Source organism: Dreissena polymorpha, chromosome 1, assembly GCF_020536995.1.
Source record: "Dreissena polymorpha isolate Duluth1 chromosome 1, UMN_Dpol_1.0, whole genome shotgun sequence".
Taxonomy (NCBI): domain Eukaryota; kingdom Metazoa; phylum Mollusca; class Bivalvia; order Myida; family Dreissenidae; genus Dreissena; species Dreissena polymorpha.
This window is the reverse complement of record NC_068355.1, coordinates 146,262,599-146,285,104: the sequence shown is the minus strand read 5'-3', so window position 1 is coordinate 146,285,104 and position 22,506 is coordinate 146,262,599. Positions and strand designations below refer to the sequence as shown.

At 35.2% G+C, this 22,506-nt stretch overlaps 1 protein-coding gene across 6 annotated transcripts in view; it reads left to right on the top strand.

Annotated features, from left to right (window-relative positions):
• LOC127854431 (histone-lysine N-methyltransferase PRDM9-like) overlaps positions 1–21,295 on the top strand; it is a 40,211-nt gene extending 18,916 nt beyond the window's left edge. For 5 of the 6 annotated variants that reach the window (XM_052389481.1, XM_052389471.1, XM_052389469.1 and 2 more), the window contains 5 exons: positions 6,428–6,536; positions 9,170–9,246; positions 9,496–9,687; positions 11,964–12,129; positions 13,162–21,295. In XM_052389481.1, the coding sequence (XP_052245441.1) occupies positions 6,428–6,536; positions 9,170–9,246; positions 9,496–9,687; positions 11,964–12,129; positions 13,162–14,072 (1,455 nt within the window). In that variant the 3' untranslated portion in view covers positions 14,073–21,295. The remainder of the gene's footprint in view (positions 1–6,427; positions 6,537–9,169; positions 9,247–9,495; positions 9,688–11,963; positions 12,130–13,161) is intronic. The other variant, XR_008037060.1, reaches the window with a different exon arrangement.
• Positions 21,296–22,506: the final 1,211 nt, after the last annotated feature.

Genomic DNA, 22,506 nt, shown 5'->3' with positions numbered 1-22,506 from the left:
GGACAACCTTGTCGAACCCCTCGTTCGATGTTAAAACTGTTTGAAAAGAAGCCATTGTTAATGATTATACTGTTAATATCGGTATAGAATAGTTTGACCCATTGAATGAGACTTTCACCAAAGTTCATATTTTCTAAGCAAGAGAACATAAATGAATGATCAAATGAATGCCTTTTCAAAGTCTGCAAAGAATATTAGACCAGGATTATTTGAATTGTTGAAATAGTTTATGCATTCTTGGATAAGACGAACGTTTTCACCAATGTAACATCCTTTTATGAAACCAGATTGAGATTTTGAAATGATTGATGGTAATATTTTTTTTATTCTGTTTGCTATACTTTTAGTTGCAATTTTATAATCATTGTTTAGTAAACTAATCGGGCGCCAGTTTGATAAGGATTCTAAGTTTTTTCCAGGTTTTGGAATAAGTGATATAATACCTTGTTTTTGTAGCGTAGTTAAGTTTTCGTTGTTAAATGAATAGTTAAGTGAATTAATTAGATGTGTTTTTATATCATTCCAGAATATTTTATAAAATTCGATTGTGATGCCATCAGATCCTGGGCTTTTTAAAATGGGAATTTAAAATTAGCGGAGGACTGGGATACCATTCCCCATTCATGGACCACATGAGCTTAAATGTAGAATATGCAAGAGAGAGTCCTTCAACAGAGCCGGACTAAAACAGCAAATAAAACAAACGAACCAAACAAACAAATGTACAGCTGATGTATTATGTGTTTTTGTTTGTTTGTATTATTTTATTATTTCTACATAGACAAGTCTGACATATAATTGCTATGAGTGCTACGTAATTACACGTTTTGTTCCGTATATGTCATGATGCTAGTTTCTCACTTTTTATGAAAATAAACTATTATCTTTGTTACGTCATTTCTTCCAACGATGTCTCTGCATAATATTCAATTGTATTCAGGTCTTACATACATGATAAAAAAATATTTGGGTCAGAATGAATTCGTTATGCATTTACCATATTAACATTACTTACGAATTTGAAGGCAATGTTAAGAACAAACGAAATAATCTTTCTAAGTTAACCAATACTTTATTCCCTCAATACAACAGTCTTAAATAATATGTATTCACATATGTATAAAAGAGAAAAAAGATACATGGTATATATTGATCACTTCTACTGAAATCATATCGTGTATTGCATTTGCACAAATCTTTCTATCCACTACAAAATTACTTTTTGCGATTATAATATAGTGACCAATTCAGAACTGGTTTAAAAGAAGGTCGTCCAAAATGTGTCACATCAAAGTCACATACATGTATCAGTATCGTTATGGTAAATTGCGTCAAATGTGATTGTATTAAATAAACAATCAATATTTAAGTTTTCATAAAAAAACATCCACCGATATGCATCTTCTAAGCAGATGTCAGGTATTCCAAATTGCTTCATGTATTCCGAATCGCAACAATGGCAGTATTTGGTTACAGCAACCTTATACTAGTATCAAACCGGCTTTACCCTTTTCTGTTTTTCATAACATTTATATTGCACCAATATGTGATTGTTTGGCGTGGTACTTCAACGTTATCTTGTTTGATTGGTGGGTTTTCATGTACCTATCGCTTTATAGAGCGGTACACACTTCGTTACACCGTCTTTTTATGCTCCCCCCCAAAATTTTGGGGGGAGCAAATAGTCGCCGCTTTGTCCGTCCGTCTGTGTGTCCGTGAGTCCGTCCGTGCACAATTTTTGTCCGGGCTATTTCTCAGCAACTAATGACCGGAATTCATTGAAACTTTATGGGAAGCTTCACTACCAAGAGGAGATGTGCATATTATCAGCGGGTTCTGGTCGGATGATTTTTCACAGAGTTATGGCCCTTTGAAATTTTCCATTAACTGTACATGCATGTATAGTGCAATTCTTGTCTGGGCTATTTCTCAGCAACTTATGACTGGAATTCAATGAAACTTTATGGGAAGCTTCACTACCAAGAGGAGATGTGTATATTATCAGCGGGCTCTGGTCGGATGATTTTTCACAGAGTTATGGCCCTTTGAAATTTTATATAAAAAAATTCTTGTCCCCCAACTACTGTGCCCTCAAGACGTTTCCTTTTATCTGAATATATAGTGCAATATTGTGAAAAAATTAACCTTTGGGGAGCATCACCCGTCTCCGACGGTTTCTTGTTAAATCTTGGCATCCTCAACATATATATAACTGGCGTCTTGATATCTGGAAATAGTAAGCATAGTTTTCCGTTTGATGCATATTCGAACATAAGTATGTCCATATGTGTAAAATAAACAGGTAAGAATTACACTGTGTTAATAATACCGTCGAATGTCTCATATTACACACACTAAATCATAGTGTTAAGTACGCGATAAAACATATAATAATAAAAATTAATAATATAACAATTAATAGAAAAAAGATAACTCTTGATTTCCTCAAGTGAAAATGTTTTCCAAAACATTCGCACCAATGCGGAATTCATTCAGAAAGTTATTTCGCATAAACTTTCTAACATAGGAAAGAGCTGTTTATCATTTGGAAGTCAGGTCCGAAAATGTGCTTAAAAGGAAGTTTAGTTCCAAAAATGGGGGTTAACCCGTTATAATTCGGCATTAAATGAATTAATAGACATACAAATGCGTCGAGATAATTAAATAATCGTGTTTTATGTTATATTTTACTGTAAACATGCACAAATACTGTTTATTATGAGAGCAAATGATATTCGAACATCCCACATCTCGAGGGTCAAGAAAAGAAACAACAAATTTGTCAACGGTTTTGCTTCAGTAACTTTTTTATTCTGACGTCTACGGTATTGGATCAAAAAACCGAAGAGAGCACAAATACCGTACAGCCTAAAAGGGCTTATTCATTAAAAAGAAATATAAATATAAACTGGCTTTTAAACTTATAAGGCTTATAAACAATTAATATTTAAGTTTTCATAAAAAAACATCCACGGATATGCATCTTCTAAGCAGATGTCAGGTATTCCAAATTGCTTCATGTATTCCGAATCGCAACAATGGCAGTATTTGGTTATAGCAACATTATACTAGTATCGAACCGGCTTTACCCTTTTCTGTTTTTCATAACACTTATATTGCACCATATGTGATTGTTTGGTTTGGTACTTCGACGTAATCTTATTGTGTGATTGGTGGGTTTTCATGTACCTATCGCTTTATAGAGCAAACACTGTTTTATGTGAATTGGGAATAAGACATCAATTTAGGAATAAATTGTGTTTTATCTAAAGTGCATAATATGCAGTTTTATATGTTGTATTTATCTAGTTTTACAAATGATAATTAAAACATATACTTGCATATATAATAGCATCATTTAAATTGATTTTACTTCAAAACTGGATTTTTTATAAATTAAAAAAAAATCCTCATGAAATGAAACTGTGTCCATGCCGCGCATGGACACGGTTTAAAAATACACTTTAAATGATAAAAATTCAATCACTGTTAATGAAAAAGTCATGGAAAATTTCTTATTAAGCTTAAATTATAGATAATATATTACACAAATATATGTAGATCATGAAATGAATAGTTTTGTTTGAGAAAATCACCAAAATGATGTCCATTCCCAGTTTGATGTCTTATTCCCAATTCACATAATACAGTGTTAGCAGTACACACTTTGTTACGCTGTCTTTTAATACTCCCCCGAAAATTTTGGGGGGAGCATATAGTCGCCGCTTCGTCCGTCCGTCTGTGTGTCCGTGAGTCCGTGTGTCCGTCCGTGCACAATTTTTGTCCAGGCTATTTCTCAGCAACGAATGACCAAAATTCAATGAAACTTTTTGGGGAGCTTCACTACCATGAGGAGATGTGCATATTATCAGCGGGTTTTGGTCGGATAATTTTTCACAGAGTTATGGCCCTTTGAAATTTTCCATTAACTGTACATACATGTATAGTGCAATTCTTGTCCGGGCTATTTCTCAGCAACTTATGACTGGAATTCAATGAAACTTTATGGGAAGCTTCACTACCAAGAGGAGATGTGTATATTATCAGCGGGTTCTGGTCGGATGATTTTTCACAGAGTTATGGCCCTTTGAAATTTTATATAAAAAAATTATTGTCCCCCCAACTACTGTGTTCTCAAGATGTTTCCTTTTATCTGAATATATAGTGCAATATTTTGACAAAATAAACCTTTGGGGAGCATCATCCGTCTCCGATGGTTTCTTGTTTAATCTTGGCATCCTCAACATATATATAACTGGCGTCTTGATATCTGGAAATAGTAAGCATAGTATTCCGTTTGATGCATATTCGAACATAAGTATGTCCATATTTGTTAAAATAGTAAAAATAAACAGGTAAGAATTACACTGTGTTAATTATACCGTCGAATGTCTCATATTACACACACTAAATCATAGCGTTAAGTACACGATAAAACATATAATAATAAAAATTAATAATATAACAATTAATAGAAAAAAGATAACTCTTGATTTCCTCAAGTGAAAATGTTTTCCAAAACATTCGCACCAATGCGGAATTCATTCAGAAAGTTATTTCGCATAAAACTTTCTAACATGATAGGAAAGAGCTGTTAATCATTTGGAAGTCAGGTCCCAAAATCTGCTTAAAAGGAAGTTTAGTTCCAAAAATGGGGGTTAACCCGTTATAATTCGGCATTAAATGAATTAATAGACATAAAAATGGGTCGAGATAATTAAATAATCGTGTTTTATGTTATATTTTACTGAAAACATGCACAAATACTGTTTATTATGAGAGAAAATGATAATCGAACATCCCACATCTCGAGGGTCAAGAAAAGAAACAACAAATTTGTCAACGGTTTTGCTTCAGTAACTTTTTTATTCTGACGTCTACGGTATTGGAACAAAAAACCGAGGGGAGCACAAATTCCGTAGAGCCGAAAGGGCTTATTCATTAAAAAGAAATATAAATATAAACTGGCTTACCGGGTGAAAATATCTCCACGAAAAACACTAAAACGACGCCATCTTTGAAGTTTTGCTCCAACTTTCTCACTTAAACGCGGTAAGCTCTCATATACGCAGGCCCCCCTGTATTATAAAGTAAGGAACATTGGCTGCAACAAGTTTTTACAGAATTATGGTCCTTGGTCTGTTTTTTCTGCATAAGAAAATATAGTCCCAAAATGTATGTGTTTTTAAAATCTTTAGCTGCTTGGCAGATTTGCTCAAACTTTCACTGCCTGATTAATCTTAATGTAAAGACAATGGTTTTTGTGAATGAGATATTTCATAGCTATAAGCCTGTTGCATGGAATGCTTTTTTTATTTGATTTAAAGATAAATGTTATCAGAATAAAATGTGTTAAATGTAATGTATATTTTAAGCTCATCTATTTTTAGAATTTTTTTATAAGGGGACTGGGCAGGCAAAGTTAGATAACTCTGGCGTGCATTTTGACAGAATTATGTGCCCTTTTTATGCTTAGAATGTTGAAAATTTGGTTCAGTTTTGTGTTTAGGGCCACTTTATTCCTAAAGTATCAAAGATATTGCTTTCATACTTGCAACACTTACTAACTATCATAAGTATACTGTACAGGCAAAGTTATGTAACTCTGACTGGCATTTTGACAGAATTATGGCCCCTTTATACTTAGAAAATTGAAAAATTCATTAAGTTTTTTGTTTTGGTCCACTTTTCTCCTAAACTATCATAGCTATTGCTTTCAGACTTGGAACACTCGCAAACTATTATAAGGGGACTGTACAGGACAAGTTGCATAACTCTGGTTGTCATTTTGACGGAATTATGGCATTTTTTTGACTTGGTTACTTTGAATAAATGGTTAAATTTTGTGTTTGCATCCACTTTACTTCTAAAGTATCAAGGCTATTGCTTTCAAACTTCACATACTTTCATACTATCATGAGGGTACTGTACCTGGCAAGTTGAATTTTACATTGACCTTTGAATGACCTTGACTCAAGGTCAAATAATTAAATTTTGCTAAAATTGCCATAACTCTGTTATTTATGATCAGATTTGATTGATACTTTGACAAAACAACTCTTACCTGACATACTACAATAGACTCCACCCAAACCATCCCCCATGCCCCCCCCCGAACCCCCACCCAAAGTAATTTTTTTGTATGTAATTTTTTTTTTTAAAGATCTTCTTATAAATTACCACACCCTCACACTAAACCCCCCACCCCCATCCAACTATCCCACCCAAGAATCCCCCCCCCCAATGTTTTTTGGAAGATAATGTAATAAATGACCACCCCCCCACACTATACACCCCTCTCCACCCCACCCTTCCATCTTTTTTGATTGAAGTATTGAGATAGGTCCCTTCACCTTTAAAAAGAAAAACAGATTAGCGGTCTGCACCCTCAAGGCGGTGCTCTTGTTCATATTCAACACCATTGCAGAGAATGAAGAAAACAAGGTCCCCAGAAAAAGACAAGACATACAGTCTTCAAGAGAGGAACGTAGCCAGCTTTAAGAACCTTCAACCTTTTGATGATGACCATTTTCCCTGTAAGCACTGGAACAAAACATCCATTTTCTTGCACTAGAAAGTCTTACGAAAGACCAACAAACATTATAATATAATTTTTAGCTCCCTGAGCACTTAGTTTACAAGTTGAGCTAAAGTGGTAAGTTCGGCGTCATGTGTTGTGCATGGTCAACATTTGGCTTGTTACCACTCTACTGACACCAGTTAAACCAATATAGAGAAAACTGTGTCAGTATGTTTATAGGGAAAATATTGAAACCAAGTTATAACCCAGGTCAAGTAGGTTAAAAACTAGGCTAATTTGTTAAGTCATAATGATTGAAAATCTGTATAGGCACATTTATTAATCAGCCTTGATGGAACTTGGTAAAAATTCTAAACTTGGCAAAATTGGAAATTATATTGGGTTAAGTTGAGTGATATCTAGGACAGCAGGTCAAATTTTGCAAACCTAACATTTTAAAGCCTTTTTTATGATTCAATCTTCATAAAAATTGCTCAGAATTTGTATATAACAATTTCAAGGCCAAGTACAACTATACAGTGTAGGTAAAAACTTGGTCACTGGGTTACCATATGACAAGCCATATAAATAGTCAATCTTGAAGAACATGTGTCAGAATATTTAACTTGGGAGTATGTAGCTGGTTAAATTTTCGCTCAGAAGTGGTAAAAAATTAGGTCCCTTGGTCAAATCTGAGAAAATTAGTGATAACACTTAAAATGCCTCATGTGTGGCTGTTTTGGATTAAACTTGTTTCTTTTTTCGGCGTAAGCTGAATAAGCCAGCTTTTCACCTTAGCCTGACCTTTGTAAGTGTCCAATAAAATTCCAATAAAATTTCCCGCGGCTAGGTACGAATGAATACACTTCATTTATTCCATTGGCTGATTTGAGTATACCACCAGAACATTGGAAACATATCCGCGTCTTTGTAACACTGTTTTACTGTATGAAACAATTTTATCTCGAATGAAAAGGCTTAATAGATAGAACAGTTTTACACTCAATTCTCGACATCAATACAGTTTGTGCGTACACCTTTTATTTTCAGAGTATTACCAGCGCAAGAGCGTTTATACTTAAAAGGCTATGTTCTCATATTTAGTACTTACTTCCTTATTCCTGTCAACATGTTAACATGTAAAAGTATAAAGAGCAATGGAAGCGAGGCCTCACTTTAAAGCATTGCATTTCAACCCGCGAGGTATATCGGGTCAATTCGCGGACATTCAGAGTTTATATACAGGTCATCACCGGAGTTGGCGGCCAGTAAAATAATCGTTATGTAATAAAGACGCTATCCGTGAACTAGGTGACCTGGAATTTTCTTTAGACCAGAAATATGTTAAATGAAGATATTCAGCAATATAATTATGGTATGTAAATAATAGATTCTTAATGTGTTTTCAACAATACAATGATAAATATTATTGTTGATAAATTTAACAATAATTATTCGTCCATATTGCCTAATGTACTAAAGTGATATTATGAGCATGTAACAGTTTATAGGTGTCTATCGCAACCGTTGATTATTTTTGATGTTTCTACTTCATATACACTTATATTAATTAATGCAGCATCATCATACTAAAACAATATACCAGAAAGAGAAAAATAATGCATTTGAATATCAACCGTACTTTCGGTTGACAACTGATCATGCGTTTACGAGTTGAACCTAAATTTAGTTTTAGTGCAGATTTGTTCATACGACACAAAGACACGAAATTGTTTTACGGATCATTTCAGCTTACAGGACTGGGTGGGTCACGTAAGAATATCAAATATAAAATATATTTTTATAAACAACTGGTAGCAAGGTGAGTTGCAGATAATTAATCAGTAACCACATTTTAACTAACTATTTTGACCTGTTAATTCTTTTCAGCTCAATTCAACAGTGCAAAATGCCCATAATATCACTTTAAGCATTAGCACGATGATAATTGATACTGTTAATAATCGAATCAAATAGCAATGCCGGACAAACCACTAAAACAGGTTTGTGCGAAGAACGCGCCTATAAATACGGATACTTCTCGTGTGGCCGGTTGACTCATATGTTTAAATTTCACTTCCATTCTTCTTTTGGTTTTCTGTTTTGTATCTATAGGTTTATGACCAGCAATATGTTATAATGTAAAATAAGCCGCGAAAACTCCCCGTAACATCCCGTACTGCGTGTGATGCAGCCAAGAACTGCACAGAAAAAGACATTCGCTATACTTGATCTCATTCATTAAACTATTTACGCCGTATATCTTTTTTAAAGATATTTCTTGTCATATCTAAGCTTAAATTAAAAGTGGGTCAAATGAAGTAACAAACTAAGTCACAAGGTCAAATTATTGACTTACCTTTACAAATTTTACTTTGAACTTTGGTCAGATTGAGTGTTGCAAATAACTCAGGAAGTAAAAGAACATTTGATGAAACGATATGAGTTATTATGTGAACCGATGACTCTGGGAATAGAAATAATGAAGGGTCTTGTGATGCAAAGGCTGTCTTTCAGATATTTTCTAAATTAGCGGTCTTATACTTTTCATTATAAATATAAGTGGGTTCTTTAAATCTGATGTTCTGGTAGCGGATATAAGTCTTTGACTTTGTTTGATTATTGCCCTGTGTTTATTTGCTCTCTTAGACTGTGGAGAATGCAGTAAGGAGTTTGAAGGGGACTGCCCTGTCCATGGACCCTATATCTACATACAGGACAAAGAGGTGAAGCTGTATTCACTTTAAAAACATAAACTAAATGTTATAGAAAATAAGACAAAAACAAACATATTACTATTATGGTATCATGATAAAGTATCGGTATAAAGTATCATGGGCATATGAGACTGTTACTTAGAAAGTGTTTTACCTTTTATAATTTCGATTAATGTAAAAAATGCCTTAAATATGCACTTATTGTTCTATGAATAAAATATAGTGTTTACACTACATATACTTTAATATAAACTGCAGGTGCCAGAAGAAGACCCTCTTAAAGCTGAGCATACCTTGCCAGATTGCCTTGAAATCAAAAGATCCAAAATAGCTGGAGCTGGTCTTGGAGTGTTTTCCAAGGAGGAACTGGAATCTAGGATCATGTTTGGACCGTATGGGGGAGATATCATCACTGACAAAAATAAGTCAGGGTATTGCAGGCAAGGGAAGGTGATGCTAAGCTTGATGCATTGATACTTATTATACTCCCATTACCATTGGTAATGGGGGCTATATAGGAGTCACTTTGTCGGTCGGTCGGTTGGTCGGTCAGTCTGTCCCAAAATTGCATCCGATCTTCACCAAATTTGGTCACAAGTTGTATCTGGATGATGTATAGGTAAAGTTTGAATATGGGTCATACCGGGTTAAAAACTAGGTCATGGGGTCACTAAGGGTGGGTTTTAAACCGAAAGTTTGTCCGGACCATAACTATGTCATTTATCGTTAGATTTTAAAATAACTTGGTACATTTGTTAACCATCATGGGACAGTGTGTCGCGTGAAAAAGTACGTTGATATCTCCAAGGTCAAGGTCACACTTGAAGTTCAAGGGTCAAATGCTTGTCCGGGCCATAACTTTATCATTTATTGTGAGATTTTAAAATCATTTGGCAAATGTGTTCATTATCATGGGACGGTGTGTCGCGCGAAAGAATTACGTCAATATATGGAAGGTTAAGACTGCACTTTGAGTTCAAAGATTAAACATGGCCATAAATGAGCTTGTCTGGGCAATAACTTTGTCGTTCATTGTGTGATTTTTAAAATCATTTTTGCACAATTGTTCACCATCATTGGACGGTGTGTCGTGCAAAGAATTACGTCGATATCTCCAAGGTCAAGGTCACACTTTGAGTTCAAAGTTCAAAAATGGCCATAAATGAGCTTGTCCTGGCCATAACTATGTCATTCAATGTGAGATTTTAAAATCATTTGGCATATGTGTTCACCATCATTGGACAGTGTGTCGCGCGAAAGAATTACTTTGATATCTCCAAGGTCAAGATCACACTTTGAGTTCAAAGGTCAAAAATGGCCATAAATGAGCTTGTCCGGGCCATAACTATGTTGTTTATTGTGAGATTTTAAAATCAATTTGCACATTTGTTCACCATTATTGGACGGTATGTCGCGTGAAAGAATAACATTGATATCTGCAACGTCAAGGTCACACTGGTGAGTTCAAAGGTAAAAAAGGCCATAAATGATCTTGTCCGGGCCATAATTTTTGTTTGAAATGCGAGGGTAAATATAAAAAGTCTAAATGTTTGAAAATAAAGTCCTGAATTTTCCACATATGAATTCTCTATCTAGAAGTGTATAAAGGGGATTTAATGTTTATTATACCTCCACAGAGTAAGAGGGATAAAACATTATACTTGCCCATCTGTCCCTCAGCTTGTTTGTTCACCCCATAGCTTGTATTTTGATAACTCTTTAACTAATGGTTTGATCTTGTGCATACTGTTTAATGACTTTATTGTGTAGATGATTGTAAAAAAAGGTATTGGACATTCCAGGAGTTTGGGCAGTATTATGTATTTTTTTGTCTAAAGTTTAAGTTCAATTCTGACGCATGTGTTGTCAATGCCTCTTTATCTATTTGGTGATCTTGTTCAAACTTTCCAATATGAATAACCTAAATGCATAGATGATTGCAACAACAACAAAAAATTTGTTGCCGCAAGTTCATGGCAGAATTATCACATTTCACTGTTTTACCACTATGGAAAATATAGTCACAACGTTGTTTTTTTCAACTCATCTTTAACTACCAGGTTGATATTAATCAAATTTTCATAGTGGGGTTATCATTATTTTCTAGAGATAATAGTTATGAAAGGAACGTTTTCTGTGACAAGATTGGGCCCTTTGTTCGGTTTCCACTATAGAATACAAAGTACCAAATATTACTTTTTAATTACACTTAAGTGCTTGGAAGAGTTTCTAAGACTTTAAATGTTGTTTGTGATTAGTGTGCAGATGATTGTTAAAAGAGAAATGTTGAGGGCAATAGCTTTGACTGAATAATGGCCTTTTTCTGTTTGTCTGCTATGGAATTAATTATTGCTTTGACTGTGTACGTATGTTGTTTGGTCATTAGTATCTGTGACACATTTCTAGCTGATATGTAATCATGCTGGGATGTAAATATTTCACACATCTTGTGAAGCTGATTCATTATATAAAATAAGTGTGTACTTCAAGGGGTTTAAGTACTGTACTAATAAATAAAAGTAAAAAAATAAGAACAAATTACTATGTATGTTTGTGCTGTAGAATATATTGTATGATCATTGCCGCTGTTTAGTTTATAAGTGCATTATTTGGTATTCTTGTCTATCAATGTTGCATTTTATAACAAGTATATAAGGTATCAGGTTTTCTTGTGTAGCAATTATATTGACTGTTGGTTGTTTATAGTAAGATTCTATTCATTTCAGATCTATAAGGATGGCAAAGGGAGTCACTTTGTGGATGCCCAGAACAAAGCCACCTCTAACTGGATGAGATATGTGAACTGTGCTATGACGGAGGCAGATCGGAACCTTGTAGGATATCAGTACAAAGGAGGCATCTATTACTGCACATTGAAGCCAGTTTCACCAGGTATAACCCCTGTTGTATGACTGAAGATATGAATGTTCAATGTGGATCTGTCTGTTTAGAGCAGTATCACCTTGGTAATACGGGTTCAATTTCCTGTACTAGCGGGTGGGAGTTTGTATGATTGTCTCCGTACGGGAAAGGTGTTATTTTCTCTGTATTCTCTGATTTCCCCCACAGCGCAACACAGCTTTATGAATATCTCAGAGGAATAAATAAATAGTTGGACATTGCAGCTTTAATTCAAATTTCTTCCCAATTCTGAGTGCTGTCTTAGACATACTCCAGGTCCTTGCATAAATTAATGCAGCTTCAGTCATAGAAAAACCTAATAAACATCATTATAAACGTCATTATATATACTTCATATACATTGTAAGGTAAATCCAAGTTATTGAAAAACCTTCTCACTATGTCAAAACAGTCTTGAACAAATAATGTTTGTTTTACCAACTTGCCTTTCTACTCCATCATTCCCTTTAAATTATTTAACATTCAGAAATAGCAAGAAAACACATAAATAACCAAAACTTTGAGTTTGAATTAAAACCTGTCCTATATTTCAGTCTAAGAATCAAAAATAGAATATGTTGAGATCAACAAGAAGAACGTACAATTTGTATGGAATAAAATTAACACATTTGCACATTTGTATGTCCCCGTCTGTCTGTCTGTCCGTCTGTCTTTCCGTCACACTTTGCATTGAGGTTTCGCATTTAGGTTTTGAAAAATGCTCATAACTTCTATGTCCCTTCACATAGCAACTTTATATTTGGCATGCATGTGTATCTCATGGAGCTGCACATTTTGAGTGGTGAAAGGTCAAGGTCATCCTTCAAGGTCAATGGTAAAAAAATATCAAAGCGACGCAGTAGGGGGCATTGTGTTTCTGACAAACACATCTCTTGTTATGATACAAATGTATCAGTCATATTTGTTACAAAGTTCTAGTTGAGACATCCAGTGTTTGTTGAAAAAAAGTTTAAGATTTGCAGATGTTTTATAAATAACTTGTTAATATTTCTCTTGGTTCAGGTGAGGAACTGCTGGTCTGGTACAGAGATGAATTAGCAAGAGAACTTGGCCTCATCAGACCCAAAAACCAGTCGAGCAGTTATTCAAGTAATAACAGTGGTCACTTTAAGGAACACACGAGTATACATGCACGAGAGAGACCGTACAAATGTGAGGAGTGTGGTAAAGCATTTAAACTGAGTGGTGACTTGAAGACACACATTAGGATGATACATTCAGGGGAGAGACTGTACAAGTGTAAGGAGTGTGACTATGCTTGTAACCAGAGTGGTCACTTGAACAGACACATCCAGATACATAAAGGAGAGAGAAAGTACACGTGTGAGGTGTGTGGTTATGCATGTAACAGGAGTGACTCCTTGAAGAGACACATGATGATACATACAGGAGAGAGACTGTACAAGTGTGAGGAATGTGGCTATGCTTTTAACCAGAGTGCGCTCTTGAAGAGACACATCCAGATACATACAGGAGAGAGAGAGTACAAGTGTAAGGTGTGTGGTTATTCATATAACAGGCAACAAACCCTGAAGAGACACATGATGATTCATACAGGAGAGAGACCATACAAGTGTGAGGTTTGTGGTTATGAATGTAACAGGAGTGAAACCTTGAAGACACACATGAGGATACACACAGGAGAGAGACCGTTCAAGTGTGAGGAGTGTGGTAAAGCATTTAAACACAGTGGTGACTTGAACAAACACATGAGGATACATACAGGAGAGAGACCATACAAGTGTGAGGTGTGTAGTAAAGCATTTAAACTCAGTGGTAACTTGAACCAACACATGATGATTCATACAGGAGAAAGACCATACAAGTGTGATGTTTGTGGTTATGAATGTAACAGGAGTGATACCTTGAAGACACATGTGAGGATACACACGATAGAGACCGTACAAGTGTGAGGAGTGTGGCTATGCATGTAACCAGTTTAGTACCTTGAAGACACATATGAGGATACATTGAGGATATAGACTTTACAATTGTGAGGAGTGTGGCTATGGTTGTAACCAGAGTTGTGACTTGAAGAAACACATGAGGATACATACAGAAGAGAGACTGTACAAATGTGAGGTGTGTGGTAAAGCATTTAAACAGACTGGTACCTTGACAACACATGAAGTTACATGTACATACAAGGGAGAGATTGTTCCAGTAGGATGTGTGTGGCTTTTCATTTAAACACAGAAGTCACTTGAAAAAACACTTGATGGCACATTAAAAAGAGAAACACGTGTGAGTTGTGGTTATGCATGTAAGAAGAGTGGTCACTTGAAGACACACATGAAGATACATTCACGAGAAAGGCTGTACAAGTGTGAGGAGTGAGGTTCTGCATCTAACACGAGTGGTAACATGTAGAAGCACATGAGGATACATAATTGAAGAAATATCTAAAACAGGAAAATATCACTAATCTCTGATAAAAGAAGTGTTAAGGCTTCTTGGGATTAATATAAACTTGTATAATCAGATAACTGAACAATCTTTCCTTAAACGATAAGACATGAATGTTTAACATTTAAAAGTAAAATAATATTGTGTTCCTCTACCAAGTTTGTTAAAATCATGCCCCTATGGTAAAAACTTGCCTTGTCCTGAATATTTTTTATGCCCCCTGAACAAAGGTTCTGGGGGCATATTAAAATCGCACCGTCCGTCAGTCAGTCAGTCCGTCCGTCCGTCCGGATTAGTTTCCGCTCAATAAGTCAAGCAATTGTCATCAGATCTTCACCAAACTCCATGACAATGTGTAAGGAAATAACATCTAGGTCAAGTTTGATAATCGGCCAAATTGACTCAGACACTCTTGAGTTACGGCCCTTGAATTATCGTAAAAAAAATTATTTTTAGCTCACCTGATTGCTCAGGTGAGCTTTTGTGACCGGTCTTTGTCCGTCGTATGTCCGTCCGTCCGATAATATTTGCTCATAAACACTATATAGGCCACATTTCTTGTCCCATCTTCATGAAACTTGGTCAGAAGCTTTGTCCCAATGAAAACTCGGCCGAGTTCGAAACTGGGTTGTGCCGGGTCAAAAATTAGGTCACTAGGTCAAAAAAAAGAAAAACCTTGTAAACACTGTAGAAGTCACATTTCATGCCCAATCTTCATGTAACTTTGTCAAAATGTTTGTCTTAATGATATCTTGGTTGAGTTAAAAAGTGTTTCCGATCCTTTAAAAAACATGGCTGCTAGTGGGCGGGGCAGTTTTCCTTATTTGGCTATAGAGAAACCTTGTAAACACTCTAGAAGTCACAATTTTTGCCCAATCATCATGAAAGTTGGTCAAAACATTGGTTCAATTTATGTCTCGGACGAGTTCGAAAATGGTCGAGATCGGTGAAAAAACATGGCCGCCAGTGGGCGGGGCATTTTTCTCTTTACGTATATAGTGGCAGTTTTCCCTATTTGGCTATAGAGAAACCTTGTAAACACTCTAGAAGTCACAATTTTTGTCCAATCATCATGAAAAATGGTCAAATATTGGTATTATTCATATCTCGGATGAGTTTGAAAATGGTCAGGATCGGTGAAAAAACATTGCCGCCAGTGGGCGGGGCATTTTTCTCTCTATGTATATAGTGAAAACATGTGAACACAGAAAAAGTCACATTTTTGGCCCAATTTTCATGAAATTTGCTCAGAACATTTGTTTCCTTGATACGAGAGTTGAGTTCAAAAATGGTTCCAGTCAGTTGAATAACATGGCTGCTGGGAGGGGGGCAGTTTTCTGATTATGACCCCCCCCCCCCCCCCCTTTGGAAGAAGAGGGGGTATATTGTTTTGCTCATGTCGGTCCGTCCGTCCACCAGATGGTTTCCGGATGATAACTCAAGAGCGCTTATGCTAAGGATCATGAAACTTCATAGGTACATTGATCATGACTCGCAGATGACCCCTATTGATTTTCAGGTCACTAGGACAAAGGTCAAGGTCACGATGACCCGAAATAGTAAAATGGTTTCCGGATGATAACTCAAGAATTCTTATGCCTAGGATCATGAAACTTCATAGATACATTGATCATAACTCGCAGATGACCCCTATTGATTTTCAGGTTACTAGGTCAAAGGTCAAGGTCACGGTGACCCAAAGCAGTAAAATGGTTTCCGAATGAAAACTCAAGAACGCTTATGCCTAGGATCATGAAACTTCATAGATACATTGATCATGACTCGCAGATAACCCCTATTGATTTTCAGGTCAAACGCCAAGGTCACGATGACCCGAAATGGTAAAATGGTTTCCGGATGATAACTCAAGAACGCTTAGGCCTTGGATCATGAAATTCAAAGGTACATTGATCATGACTCTCAGATGACCCCTATTGATTTTCAGGTCACTAGGTCAAAGCACAAGGTCACGGTGACCCAAAATAGTAAAATGGTTTCCAGATGATAACTCAAGAACGCTTATGCCTAGGATCATGAAACTTCATAGGTACATTGATCATGACTCGAAGATGACCCCTATTGATTTTCAGGTCACTAGGTCAAAGGTCAAGGTCACGCTGACCTGAAATAGTAAAATGGTTTCTGGATGATAACTCAAGAACGCTTATGCCTAGGATCATGAAACTTCAAAGGTACAATGATCATGACGCGCAGATGACCCCTATTGATTTTCAGGTCACTAGGTCAAAGGTCAAGGTCACGGTGACCTGAAATAGTAAAATGGTTTCTGGATGATTACTCAAGAACGCTTATGCCTAGGTTCATGAAACTTCATAGGTATATATCATGACTCGCAGATGACCCCTATTGATTATCAGGTAACAAGGTCAAAGGTCAAGGTCACAGTGCCAAATAACGTATTCACACAATGGCTGTCAAGGTCACGGTGACTCAACTTAGAAAAATGGTTTCCGGATGATAACTCAAGAATGCTTACGCTTAGGATCATGAAACTTCATAATTACATTGATCATGACTCGCAGATGAAATAATTATGAAACTTGACCAGGATGTTTGTCTGGACAATATCTAGGTCAAGTTTGACATTTGGTAAAGATTGAATGAACCGACTCCTCTCAGGTGAGCGAACTAGGGCCATCTTGGCCCCATTGTTTTCCTTATGTTATGAAGTTGTGCATGTTGGATTGTTATTGTCCTATCTCAAAACTTTACTTTTTTGTCCCCGGGTAGGATGGTATAAAGCAGTCGCACTGTCCGTCCGTCTTTCTGTCCGTCTGTCGCACTTTTGCGTTTTGGTTTCGAAAAATGCTTGTAACTTCTATGTTGATTCAGACCTTCATATTTGGTATGCATGTGTATATTGACAAGGCCTTTTCATATGCACACAAATTTTGACCCCTTTGACCTTGAACTTGAACTTAGGGTCAGCATTTAGGTTTCGAAATCTGCGTTTAGTTTTCGAAAAAGCGTTTTTTGGGGGCATATGTCTTCCGATGGAGACAGCTCTTGTTGTTTCCATATAACTTATATATTGAACACTTGAAAGATCTTTCTCTCTGAAACTATAAGGCCCAGAGTTTTGGTATTTGGCATCTTACATAAATTGAGCTTCTGTACTTAGTTTTGTTCACAACCGGCACTTCCTGGATGTAACCTGTGTTCCATATATGTTGTAAAACTGTGGTCGGTCAAGTATTTTTATATGGTTACAGTGAAACATAGTGAGCAATGTAGAATAGTATAAATATAACGGTTACTCGAGTTATTATTAGTTATGTGCATTAATTGTTTATATTAATGACCTGGCTAAAATCACATACGAAGGGCGAATTTTTGTATGTATATGTACAGCAAAGACATTATTGGCATGTGAATTTACCCAAAATTAATAATGATAATGAAGAGTATTGGCAGCGGGTGCTGGAGGTTTCGGTAAATGACAAGTTCGGTAAATTGGATTTATATAGTGAATGCCGTGGAGGTTTCGGTAAATTGGTTTTTATAGAGGTGGTATACCTACAATTAGGTGTTAATGACACCTATTATTGGCTTACAATAACATCAGGGGCTTATATTTGCAAACTGTGGATAAATTTTTAGTCGAGTAATTAATGCTATGCCTACGGTAAAGAATTAAGGGGCATTTAATTTAATCTGAACTTTTTAAAACGAATTCTTTTAGGAAATTGTTGGTACCAAACCAAAAAATATAGATGGAATTTAAAATGAAACTCTATAGAAAGTAAATTTACGATATAAACAACTCAATACTATTTTTTTTAAATAATTGGTGCTTTTATTTAATTAACAGAATAGTAATAATAAATGATGATTTACGATGGAATCAATGTAAGATCTTCAATTAAGTATAACGCTATTTAAAAAAGGTTCTTGTAAATTATTGTAGACATGATTTATTAAAAATGATTTAAGTTTAAATATAAAGCGCAATAGTATTTTAGACCACCTAAAAGCACTTAATTTCTCAATATATATACATGAGGTAGTTTGCCAACATAATGAATATGTTGCCCAGCTCTTGCCACGTGGAGGCGACCTCTTGTAAGAGCCAAATGTTGAATTTTATACTACATAATACAATACACCATCAGCGGCCGAGCGCAGAATACGCTACATAAATTGTGGGTTGCTTCAAATTAAAGGTCGAATTCCGAGTGCGCTTTATATATAACACTGTTTTATTATTTCTTTCTGGTTGAGAAAAACACAAGAATTTTTTTATATAACATATAATACGTGTACGTAATTTATAACAAGAAATATAATGATACGCGTTATGTTTTATAATTTTGTTAAGTGCGCGTGCCATTGAACGGTGAGTTAAGCGAAGAGATGCGAACTAAATTACACATAATTAAAAACTGATAAAAATGACATCTGACATAACGCTAGCAGACCCGAATGAGTACACTGTGTATTAGCAACCTTCTGTGGTGATCCCTATCTTATCAGCTTAATACACAGGCAACTGGCTACTGTATTGGAACAATGGGATTTATGGCCAAAATAACTGATTTCATTTTTTGCCTGAACAAATCCGTTGAATAAAAAAGTACTAACTGATTAACTTTGTAATCCGTTTTATTTACCACATAATATAAATAAGACTACCTTTTTTATGTGCTGACCTGCTTGTAGTAAAAAGAATCGAAAATTTTATTCATATATATATAGGATAAAATTATTATTATTTTTATCTGATTCACTTTGAATAAGATTTTCCAACTAATTGTATAAAAACCTATATTAAAAACAAAAAATCATGACCTTAAGATAAACTTTTAATATATAAATTACCTCCCTTGATTAGAATATCAATAGGTTGCAAGTCTGGATATTTAATATTGACACTTTGCAAACATCTCTAAATTGATAACATCAACTCATTACATTTTAATCAGATAATTTAATTAGTGCCAAACAACTCAATTTATGTACACGCTTATCAACTAAAGGTGCGATAATCCCTATTTATACCAATTTACCGAAACCTCCACGGCATTTACTATATAAATCCAATTTACCGAACTTGTCATTTACCGAAACCTCCATAACTCTTGGCAGCTAACTACCCACTTTGCTCGTGTACACACCCCTGTAACATAATTCATGTGCTTGGAATTATGACACTTTCTGTTACTAAAAGACGTCACTAGACTATTCACTACATGTTTTAAAACCCTAACACGACTCCTTGTGTAATTAAATGTCTTGCGTTTGCGTTTTTCAATGTAAAGGCTATATTTTATTATGCTCCCCCAAAATTTGTTGGGTGAGCATATAGTCGCCGCTTCGTCTGTCCGTGCACAATTTTTGCCCGGTCTATTTCTCAGCAATCAATGACCGGAATTCAATTTAACTTTATGGGAAGCTTCACTACCAAGTGGAGATGTGCATATTATCAGCCAGTTCTGGTCGGATGATTTTGCACAGAGTTATGGCCCTTTGAAATTTTCTATAAACTGTACATATAGTGCAAAAGTGCCGGACGGACGGAGGGAAAGACGGAAGGACGGACAACGCCAAAACAATATCCCTCCGCCTATGGCGGGGGATAGTAACCTGTACATGACCCTAGACAAGGGTTAGAGATCAAAAGAAAGGACAAACTACTTTTGTGAGTAACACTTACTATTCATATTAACCCGGGGCATAACAGTTTTATATAAAGCCTGCAGATTGGCAGGCTAGCATCATTTCTTTTGAATACGCCGGGATCGGTGGCTCTTCGTGTCGTTTATGTTTACGAAACTGTTTTTCTTTATTATTTATCATTAGGCTGCACAGGGCATGCATTTTTCTGTTTATGGACAGTGTTCTGGCTACAGTGGCCAGAGAGCTATATTGTCTTCCGTGTCCTAGTTGCGAGGAACGACTTCTGGAGAGAGTCATTCGAAATGAGCTGGCAATGGAAAATTTACAAAAAGAAATGGGATCAAATTAAACGCCATCAAAACCGCGATGGCAAACATATACAATGCCGTTTCAGAGATGACACAAAAAGCGACAATGACTGGGTTGCAGTTGAAGAAGGTATGTTTTAATAAAATAGCATAATATAATAATGCAACTTACAAACATCTAACGAGACTTATGTTGATTTTGTTGATTTTGATTGATAGTCTCTGAAATAATTTGCTTTTTTGATGTTCGAAAGGTGTTACTCAAAATTTACTCAAAATTTCTGATTCGACGTACGATGTTAAATTAGACCTGCATTTCACTACACAATTGCATTTAACATGACGTAAAATGACAATTACATGTTTACCTTATATTTGTATTTTTCTAATCTTTCGCAAAAAACAAACGTTCAATATGCAGGCAGTGCAATAGCGAAAGTAAAACGCTACCTACATGTTTTCAAATCTTAATTCAAATAGTATTTATTGGATGATTAGAATGCAAAATGAGTGCATGGCTCATACACACTGTAAATTAACAAATGCAGGTTACTAGAACATAAATTAGTACCAATTAAATATAAACTTTAATTAAGAACAGCCCATTATGTCACTTGAAAGTTACACTTATTTGACTATGCCTTGTAGAAATCAAAATCATGATAATGATTGTTATGAAAAGTATATGTGTTATTTGTATTTTCTGGTCATATATGTTTATTTGATGTTCGAACATGATTTTCTTCTGTGAATATATAATGTTGATTATTCGAATTATAATCGTGTCCGCCTGTATATTATATAGATTGCATAAGTGACAAACGCGTTCACAAATGGTACATACGTAGATTTTAACAATGCATGGTCGCAAACAGTTACTGACGTAAAATCCTGCTTTTTCAGATAGAAATACATATACTACGTTGTTATCTGTCGCAATTTGTTGAGACAGCATTTATTTGTAAAAAGCAAAACTATGCGCTGTCCAATGTTTGCTTAATTTGTAAAACACGCGGATTAATACTAAGAAATATTACGAAAAGATCGGTTAAATGCAGACGTCTTTATGACTGAAAAGAAGTTATACTGTACAATGAACGTACAAATAACGTTTTTAAAGTACACCCTGGTCAAACGGTTACAATAAAGTCCCGTTGGTTATAAGCTGGTTCTTTTGCTTATAATACGGAACTCTTAGAATCAAAACGCTTACATACGCATACGATTATATTTTATAACTTTCTGCTTATATTTTGTTACACCTAACCGTTATTTAAGAATATCTCAAAATCTTTATATTAAAAAAAGGCTTATGTTAAAACTTTTAAAAAATCCCCTAGAGCGGTGATATTTTTCGCAACATAATAACACGTGGACCTCGGCCATGATTGCTGTAATTTGGGCTCTGGGATCATTAAGTTACAAAGCATATTTAAACAATGGATCATATCTCGTTAAACTGACTGAATTAAATATCCATAATTAAATAACAAAAGCACTACCAATACTGGTCTATTACGTCGATATGTTAAAATGTTTTAATAGTATATACCGCAATGCATTATATTTGAAAATGTTTAAATCTTGTATAAAAGGTAAATTGCTTAGAATTGTGAAGGATATGTATGCAAATGTTAAGTCACGTGTTAAATCATGTTCATCTTATTCAGATTATTTTAGTTATGCTGTTGGACTGAGGCAAGGGGAGGTAATGTCCCCGATTTTGTTTTCTTTATTCGTTGAGGATCTTGAACTTTACATTCAAGACAACATTAACTCTGGTTTGAATATAGATGATATTGTGTACATAGAACCTTTTCAATAATCTACTTGTAGTTATGCTTTACTAAGTGAATTAAATAGAGTCCCTTTAGCCGTTTAAGCCAAACTAATGGCATTGCGTTATTGCATAAAAATTGTAAGTAATCAAAATTTGATATAATATAAACTGTTTATGGAACTGATGAATATTTTAACAAATGTTAATTGCAAGAAC